Source organism: Puccinia triticina, chromosome 11A (genome assembly GCF_026914185.1).
Source record: "Puccinia triticina chromosome 11A, complete sequence".
NCBI classification, from domain to species: domain Eukaryota; kingdom Fungi; phylum Basidiomycota; class Pucciniomycetes; order Pucciniales; family Pucciniaceae; genus Puccinia; species Puccinia triticina.
Window position 1 is genome coordinate 2,981,590 of NC_070568.1, and position 8,522 is coordinate 2,990,111.

The 8,522-nt window shown below is 46.7% G+C and overlaps 1 protein-coding gene across 1 annotated transcript; it reads right to left on the reverse strand.

Moving 5' to 3' along the window:
- Positions 1–799: 799 nt before the first annotated feature.
- On the reverse strand, positions 800–3,998 carry PtA15_11A287 (uncharacterized protein; the record flags this gene model as incomplete). Its single annotated transcript, XM_053161179.1, has 2 exons — positions 800–1,041; positions 3,941–3,998. The coding sequence occupies 2 exons, from the start codon at positions 3,996–3,998 to the stop codon at positions 800–802; spliced, it is 300 nt and encodes a 99-aa protein (XP_053025152.1).
- Between the last annotated feature and the right edge of the window lie 4,524 nt (positions 3,999–8,522).

The following is an 8,522-nucleotide window of genomic DNA, read 5'->3' on the forward strand; positions in this document are numbered from 1 at the left end:
TCTCAAGCCCCATTAGTCCAGTTATCCACCAAATATCTTGTTGTCTGAATCCTTTGTTTAGCCTAGTAAAAAATGTGTCTGTAGCCTGTTATACATACTTCTCTGAAAAAAACATCAGCTGCATTTTTTCAGCTACATGTACAGTCCCAAGAAAAAAATCACAACCTGTCTGAAGCTGTTTTTGAAATGTCTTCTCTAGTGCAATGTGGGTCTTGATATTCCTATTGGCACAGACAGAAATTCAGAAATTTCTCTGGCATTGCGCTCTGATACCAGGTTGTTTTTATTGCAAGATAATTAGCATGATATAAAATAATCACAAGCAACAAATGAGTAAATGCAATAAGAAAAATATTAAAGAAGTAGCATTGTTTTGGTCACCTATTGTGATCAATTTTGATGTGTAAAGGAAGGCAAGGGTAAGCAGTTTTTTATGCGTGAGCTTGTTGAGGTGGACATGGATCTCTACCAGCCAAGTTGCCTGCCACTCCCATCTCTGCCTTCTCCCTCCCCACCGAGTTTCCTGTCGAGTCTGCCGGCGAGGTCCCTACCGGGTTGGAGCGGGAAAAGAGACGCCGAGCTGGCTGAGACTGTTGCATTTTGATATCACCAGTATTGCCTGCCCCACGCTCTTCACAAGCCCCGCGTACTTGTCCAGCTCGTTGTCCACCGCCCGATAGCGTGTTGTGTTGAAGATGGTGTGCGCGACCTGTCAATTCTGCATGTCAGTGCCAAGACAGCCGGGCAAGACGCCGCTGCCAAGAAATCACTTTGTTGCCTCATCACTTCCTGAAGATAGCTATCTAAGGAGAGGGTCGAAGGAGAACAAGAGCTCTTTTTGGGCCAACAAGGGCTTGTTGAGCTTCATGTAGTCCTGGGAAATCAATTGAATATAGGCGAGCAAGATCAGCCGGCCAGGCCCAGAGAGCAGCTTGTTGTTGAACCTGGCAAGCAGTGAATTGTGGAGTTCCTTGATGAGGATCCAGCCGCTGACAGTCAGGTGTTGTTCAACATTGCCAGGACCCATCGGATGGCCGCCATCTGGTGTCAGTGTCACCAAAAAACAGATTGTTTGGTGTGCAGGGAAGTTTGGGAACCTGTATTCTTGTGATTGGTGAAGGGTGAGAAGGTTGATTTCAATGTCTGGTTTGGTCAAGGCTGTAAAATATAGCAACTGGACCAGTCGACGTACAGGAAAGGTACAAGGGGCACGGTATGGCGGTGCAAGGGTACACAGTGGTCTTGCATCCAATTGTAGTGGCTGGCGTGGTCGCCATGGGATTGGTCACATTTATGAGGGCCGCCGCGTGGCGTTGCAATATAGACGTGCGCGAGTGTCCTGGCCTGGCAAGGTTGACATTTTTGAGGCAAGTATGTATTTATGTGGCCATGAGCTTATAAAAGGGGGGGCTTGTTGTTGCAATTAATCCCCAGGTGATTGGAGATGCTGCACTTCCAGCTATCCATCGTCCTCAACCCCTCTGCTGTTGCGCGTGCGCAGTCTGAGGGGCAAAGAGTGGGCCCCCCACGGGTCTGCAGCCTTTGCTGCGGGCCGGGGGCCTTCACGTCCATCACTTTTGACCTGTGCGCTTGACGCGGGCTGGGTGTTGAACCTGGGGGCACGGCTTTGCCGCTGTTGGAAGGCTGGGTTGAGTGTGGTTAAATTTTTGTGCATTTTCTTTGTATGTTTGTTGAGAGGCAAAGTTGCAGGATTTTTCTTTTTCATTTTTGTATCTTGGGGAAACCCTTGATTTTTTTTTGTTGTGATTTGATGTATTTACAGGGGGAACCCTTGATTTTTTTTTTCTTTCAATTGTGGAAAAACGGTGCCTTTAATAAACTTGGATATGGCTAGACTTCTTGGTCTTCTTGATAATATTTGGATCTGCTAGATGGTGGATTGTCAAAAGGTGTCCGTGGAGGTTTTTTGTACTTTGACTCTTATCTCTCTTCAACTTCACCCCGCAGATTTTTCCGTTTTTCTACTCAACCTGACAGATGACCTCATTTCCTGCTCCACTTGATTTGATGAAGTGGTTCCAGACCCAGCTTCTCTTCAACACCTGAGTAGTGGTAGTGAATTGAACAGATTTGCTATCACTGACATCAACATACTCTTCTTCTTGGTCGTTGATTCCAATAACTTTGTGTTGGCCAGGAAGCTGGGAAGATGCAGACTTGGAAGCTTTTGAGGCTGGCTGCATGAAAATTTTGGGAATTTGGTAAAATATTGAGTTCCTCCTGGAGTCCTGTGCCAACATTCAACGCTTGCAGGCAAGTGCCTCCTGCAGAGGTTGCACTGCGCGCGACCTCCTTGGAGGGACTGTGTTAATTTTGGGCTAACCCTGGCTCAACAAACCGCAGGTTTGATTTCAGGCTAAGTTCATCTACATTTAGCTAGCCTTAACCTGAAATCTAGCCTCAGGCTAGGGCCAACGCTGAAACAGATACTATATCTGCAATGTATACTATAGGCATGTATCTTTTCACGTGTCTGTATCCCAATGAAAATTATTTTCTGACCTATTTATAAGATTCAGGCTCATGCAATCCAACAAAAATGGTTTTTTGCTGTGCAATTTGGCAGAAAACCCCATGATAATTTATGTGTACAGTATTTGTTTCAGTGTTGCTAGAGCCGTCTCTGGCTCATTTCAGGTCTGTGAGCCTGAGTCTCTATAGTGACAACAGGACACAAGAAAATGAGGGGTAATATTTGGATTTCTTGGGATAAAGAAACTACAAATATAAGAGAGAGAGAGAGACTGAGCAGATTCAAGATTAAGCAGATATTCAAGGTTATTCTGGTGGGAATGCACGTCCACTGGCAATGCTACCTCTTTAGAAGAGTGCTGCCAAGCTGTGCTAGAGAGTGCAACAGCCTCCTCTCACCAAAGAAACGTAGAGGGCTTCTGGATTAGACAAGTTTAATCCAGCCACAATTTTTTAGCTTCCTTCTGGATAGTCAAGGTTCTTTAAAGGGAAACCTCTGTGGTTTATTTCTTACAAAAACCACAGAAAAAGAATGATGTCTAGCAGGGGCAGCCCTGTGATCAAGGATAAGGCAAAGGCCAGCAAAAGAAGAGCAAATCAAGCAGACACAGAGTTGTACATCTGAGATAAACAAGGTTCAGTGAAAGAGGTTACCTACTGTCAATATCCTAGGCACCTGTGACGGTAGGTATACTAGGAGCGTGGTAATCTCTTTGGTGGTGATCCTGGGGTTATCGGGGGTGTGGTTCTGGTGTGCTGAAGTCTGTCGATCCTCCTCAGGCAAGGGAGATCCTGACTTCAAAAATTATCAAAGTTTGCTTACATAATTACACATGTACAAGTGGTTGGCACGCCTGGTAGCGCTGCCACGTCACAGCTGCACATGCGTGCCATAACTCTCATTGAGTCGCGGGACTCAATCATAATTTATTGAGTTGCGGGACTCAATTGCCTGGTAGCGCTGCCACATCACAACTGTGCATGCGCGCCATACCTCTCATTGAGTCGCGGGACTCAATTGTAATTATTTGAGTCGCAGGACTCTATTGTAATTCATTGAGTCGCGGGACTCAATCGTAATTCATTGAGTCGTGGGACCCAATTGGAGGAACTGACTCTAAGGCTGACACAAGAACTTAAGGAGAAAGTAGGGTTAAAAAAGAAATGATAAGTTGTAACTAGGGTTAAAATTGCATGAGAAAACAGAATATGAAGTCAAAACAAGGTTATCTCTTAAGATGAAAAAGATATGAAGTAATTCATATGTAAAAAGTAGAAAAATGCAGACTTTAGGTCAGCTGAGTTGACTCTAAGGCTGACAAGGTCACTTTAGCCTGAAACTGACCAATCAAATGTGTTTGCCCACATGAAGGCAACCTCAGTCAGCTAACCTAACCACAAACTCATCTGAACCGCAAATCTAGAAAACAAATCTGAATGCTCTAACTTTCAGCCACCTTCACCATTGAGCCAGGTGCTGGACCACCCACCTCCACATACGCCATTGCCAGCTCTGCTCACACACATGTCATTGTAAAGCCAAGCTCCCGCATTCCATCCTCTCAATCCTTTAAGGGGTCACAAGGGGAGCAAGGCCAATGCCTGAGTTCTAGCTCCAAAAGATGTATTTGTAGCCACCAAGGATCTCTGTTGCTGATCCCTGCGTTTTCTGGAAAACTGAAGGTGTTCCGACGTGGATCTTTGCTCACGTGGATGACCTAGTCATAATCAGCCGCGATCCCTCGACTTTCCGCGCCAGGATGGAGCAGGAGTTTCACATCAAGTACATTGGTGAAGCATCCTTTCTTCTCAGGATGAAACTCGAGAAGCATGACACCGGTTATATCCTCCATCAAGCCCAGTACATCGAACAAAAACTGGTTGAGTTCAACGTAGCCGAGCTGCCTCCCTCCTCATGCCCAATCAATCCTAAATTCCACCTGAGTCAAGCCACCCAAGAAGACATCAACCAACTCGCGCCATTAAACATCAATTACCGTGCCTTGATAGGATTGCTCAACTATCTCAGCATACTAACTCGCCCAGACATCTCCTACGCCGTTAGCAAGCTGTCTCAATACCTGGAAAATCCCGGACTCTCACACTACTCGGCAGCGATTCAATTCTTTTTTTACTTAAAAGGCACTCGCAACAACGGCCTGTTCTTCAGCAAAACATTGCCCTCACCGCTTCAAGCCTCTGTAGACGCGGACTGGGCCAACTGTCCCGATTCAAGACAATCTCACACTGAATACCTCATCACGCTCAATTCGCACCTCATGTTGTGGAAATCGTGCAAGCAAAGCACTGTCTCCCTCTCCTCGACAGAAGCCGAATAAAAAGCTTTGTCGGACGCCAGCAAGGAAGTGGTGTGGATCACAAACCTCATCTCTGAAATCACCCTGGACGACCAACAATTCACGCCAACCATTTCAATTGACAATCGCGGGGCAATTGATCTTGCCATGAGCCAAGTTAGTCAAAATGGATTTCGCACTAAGCACATGGACCTCAGACTCCATCACATTCGCGATCTCATCAAGGAGAAGCGCATCAAGCTTCGATACGTCCACTCGCAAAGCAACACCTCCGACTTCTTAACCAAGCCGGTTGGCAGAACGTCGATTCGAAGGGCACTCAATGGCCTGACTCTTCAAGCCTCAACAACCTCTGCTTCTCACGTTGCCGCTCCAAGCATGGCAGCCTGTCAGATTACGGATCCGGAAGCAACCCGTTTCCTCAGCTGTAAAGTGTTCCTCTTTGGGAAAGACCAAGCTGTGAACGAACCAGTTTGAAATCCCAAACTAATATGATACAACTCGTATCCTTTGTTACCGCAGCTTTAGAAGGCGTTGTTTCAGCCCAAAACCCCGTTGTTTTACCGGATGTGGCGCAATCAAACCCTGAACCCTGATTTATCAGTGAGAAAGGATGCTCGTCCTTGCGGACTTTGTACCTGTAAGCACAGAGAATCTTGGCTATAAAAGCAGCCTCTTGGTTTGGCCAATGAACTAACTCAAGCTACCATTCTCCATTGAATTCACCAGACAGCACTTAGCCAATCCCCTAATCGCTTAAACTCTGTTTGTGTCAATCAGCGATCACAATCTATCTTCCACTCTTTGTCCTAAACCAAGAATTGTCCAAACGCCATCTTTCTCTGAATAATACTTGTGCATTCACTAGCAATAATTTTCCTTGTCAAAGTTCCTCTTATAATACTTAACTCTAAAAACATTTCATTTGCGTTCCGCCCTTTCTCCTTTTACTCTTACTCGTAACCTCTTGCTGTTTCTAACACAGTCTAGTAGCCTATCTACCCTTGCTCTTAGTCAATTGAAATCTCACAGTTCTCACCAGTGCCGGTGTTAGTTGGGTTGCGGCGTGGGGGAGGACGCGCGGGGAGGACCGTTGCAAACCCCCTGACACGTTTCGCAAAACAAGTGTAATCAAAGGGTGTGGCTTCGAGGAGCTCGAAGCGGACGACGTCAGCATGGAGCTCGGTAGTTAATCCTAGCGTGATCCACTGCGCAAGGTCTTCGTCCGAGACTTCTGGCGGGTCGCAATCGAAGTTGATCATGCGTTGAAGCGTCCGGGACCGTGTTTTGAAGCTGGTGAAGGTCTTGAGATCCCCCATTTTCATAAGCCGGATCTTTGCTTTCAGTTCAAAACACCAGCGGAGAGGGAGCGCTGCTTGGACGAGAGCCTCCTTAAACTCCTTCCACGTCTTGCCGATGTAGTTCTTTGCTTCATTGGAGTAGATCAAGAGTAAATTTGTCTCCTTGATCATGGTCCCGGTCAGGCAAACCTTATTGTCATCATTTAAGACGCCCTTTGTGTCAAAGAAGATTTGGACGCCGTGGATCCAGGTCAAAAACGGCTTGATTTTGTGGTACGGCCCAACAAAGACGGGCCCGTCGGACGTTTGGAAACGCTGGAGATCAATACGCCTCCCGTCGAGCGTGGTCTCGGTCGGTGGAGTAACTGGTCTGGCCGCCGTGCGGATCAAGGCCTCTTCTAGACGGGCGAAGCGTTCTGCATCTTTGTGTGCCCGGAGCTCGGCTGAATCCTGCGCTGCGCGCGCTCGTGCTTCTGCGGCTTGCTGCGCTTTGATGCTGGCTTGTTGCATCTGGAGGGTGAGTTGCTGCATTTGGGCAAACATCACAAGGGGGTCGGGGGTCAACAAGGGTTTGGGTGGTTCCTGTAGGGGGTCCAGTGTGTTGTTGTTGGATGCCGAACCAGCAAACTTAACTAAATCCGAAGGTGGGGGCACGAAGCGCCTCCACCGGAGGGACTTGTGCGGTATTGGTGATTTAGGACTGAGAGCAAAGGCCAAAAACGCTGATTTTGACAAATGTTCCCATAGCTCCTTCACCTCCGAGGATCCCAACAATGTTTTTGGATCAGATGAAATACCAACATCTTGTCCAATTTTTGATGCATCAATATCATCATGAGTCCTCCTGCCTCACTCACAATGATACATCAAAGATGGTGGATGGCAAAAGCCAACCCGGAGACTGTTAAAACAGCATTTTTAGTGCAAATCCATACACTTGCCTCAAGGAAAAAAAATGACAGGTATCCAGGACTCACTGCTCTGAAAGATCTGAGAATGTCACAAAGCTGCAGGATGCGTGTGGGAACATGCATTTTCAGCCATTCACTCAAAATCCCAAGGGAGCCAGTTGGAAAAACAGTGATCAATTATCTGTTCCAGCCAGGACAAGTTTTTTTGTGTTTACATCCCCTGTATCTCAAGTTTGGAAAGGAGAAAAATACACCAGAAGGTGGCTGGAGATAGCCACACTTCTGATGAGTCTTAGTGAAAATGTACAGGGTGATCACAAAAACACACCACCGTAACCTTAGCACAAAAAGGCAAGGATTTGGGGCATAACTCTCAGGCCAAAATCACCTGTAAGGCATAAGTCCCTCCCGGAGGGAGGCCTTTGGCCTCCCTCGGGAGGGAATTAGTTAAGTTAGCCGAACCAGTTGGTCTTTCAATCTGGTTGTTGGTCGAGGCGTCCCGGTCTGTTGGGTCCAATGTGCCGGTGTGGTGGCCCCTCTCGTGGCCAGCTAGTCAAGAGCATCACTGCCGCCAGCAACATCAAGATCAAGACCCACTCTCTTCTCACTCCTCAAGACTCAAGAATCCCCCCCAAGATCCTCAAGACCCTCAAGAGTTCACCTTCTTCCCATCTCTCCTCATCTTCCACCCCTTCTTTCCCATACTCCTTCCCCTGTCCCCTGCCATCTAACCCTTTTATTTTTCTTGGTCCTAACACAGCATGTGCTGTGGATTTATTCCCTGGTTGTTTCTGGTTCTTCCACTTCTGTTTGTTTTTGTCTGTCTTGAGTGTTTCTGTCTCCTCTTTCTTCTTTTCCTTTTTCTTTCCTCTGGTTCTTCTCCTTCTGTCCCATCTCACTTTGATTTCCTTATTTCTTTGTGCTGTGTTTTCTCTTTTCCTGCTTCTTTTGTTTGTTGTGTGTGTGTGCGTGCGTAGCGCTCGGAGGATGTGATGAAATGTATGTGACATGTCACCCGGAGTCCAAGTTCAGCTTGAACTTGGATGATGGGTGGCCATGGCATTCTGATCCCCAGAAGACGGTCCATCATTGAGTATATAGATCCAATCCTCAAAGTTCAAACTTTCGGGCTCTGCCCGCCGATCACGCTTCATCTAAGGGCCTGTACCATAGGGCATGAAAATTGAAATTTTCCAAATTTATTTGCCTCAAAATTTCTTGGGACAAAAACTGAGCCTGGCCAAAATGTAGGCTTGAGCCCAAATGTGAAGAATTTCAACATTTGAACCCTCCACTAGTTTTCAATTTTTGTGTACAGGGCAAAAAAAGTTGAAATTTTTCAAAATTGAGGCCCATGGTACAGGCCCTAAAGTTTCAGATCCCTTCCTTTCTTCCTTAAGATCACAATCCCCGACTCCCTCAAAACAAAAAACCGCCGCCGTGGATCCAAAACCCCGGCGAACCTCTCAAAACCACCAAAACCCAACAGCTATCTCAGA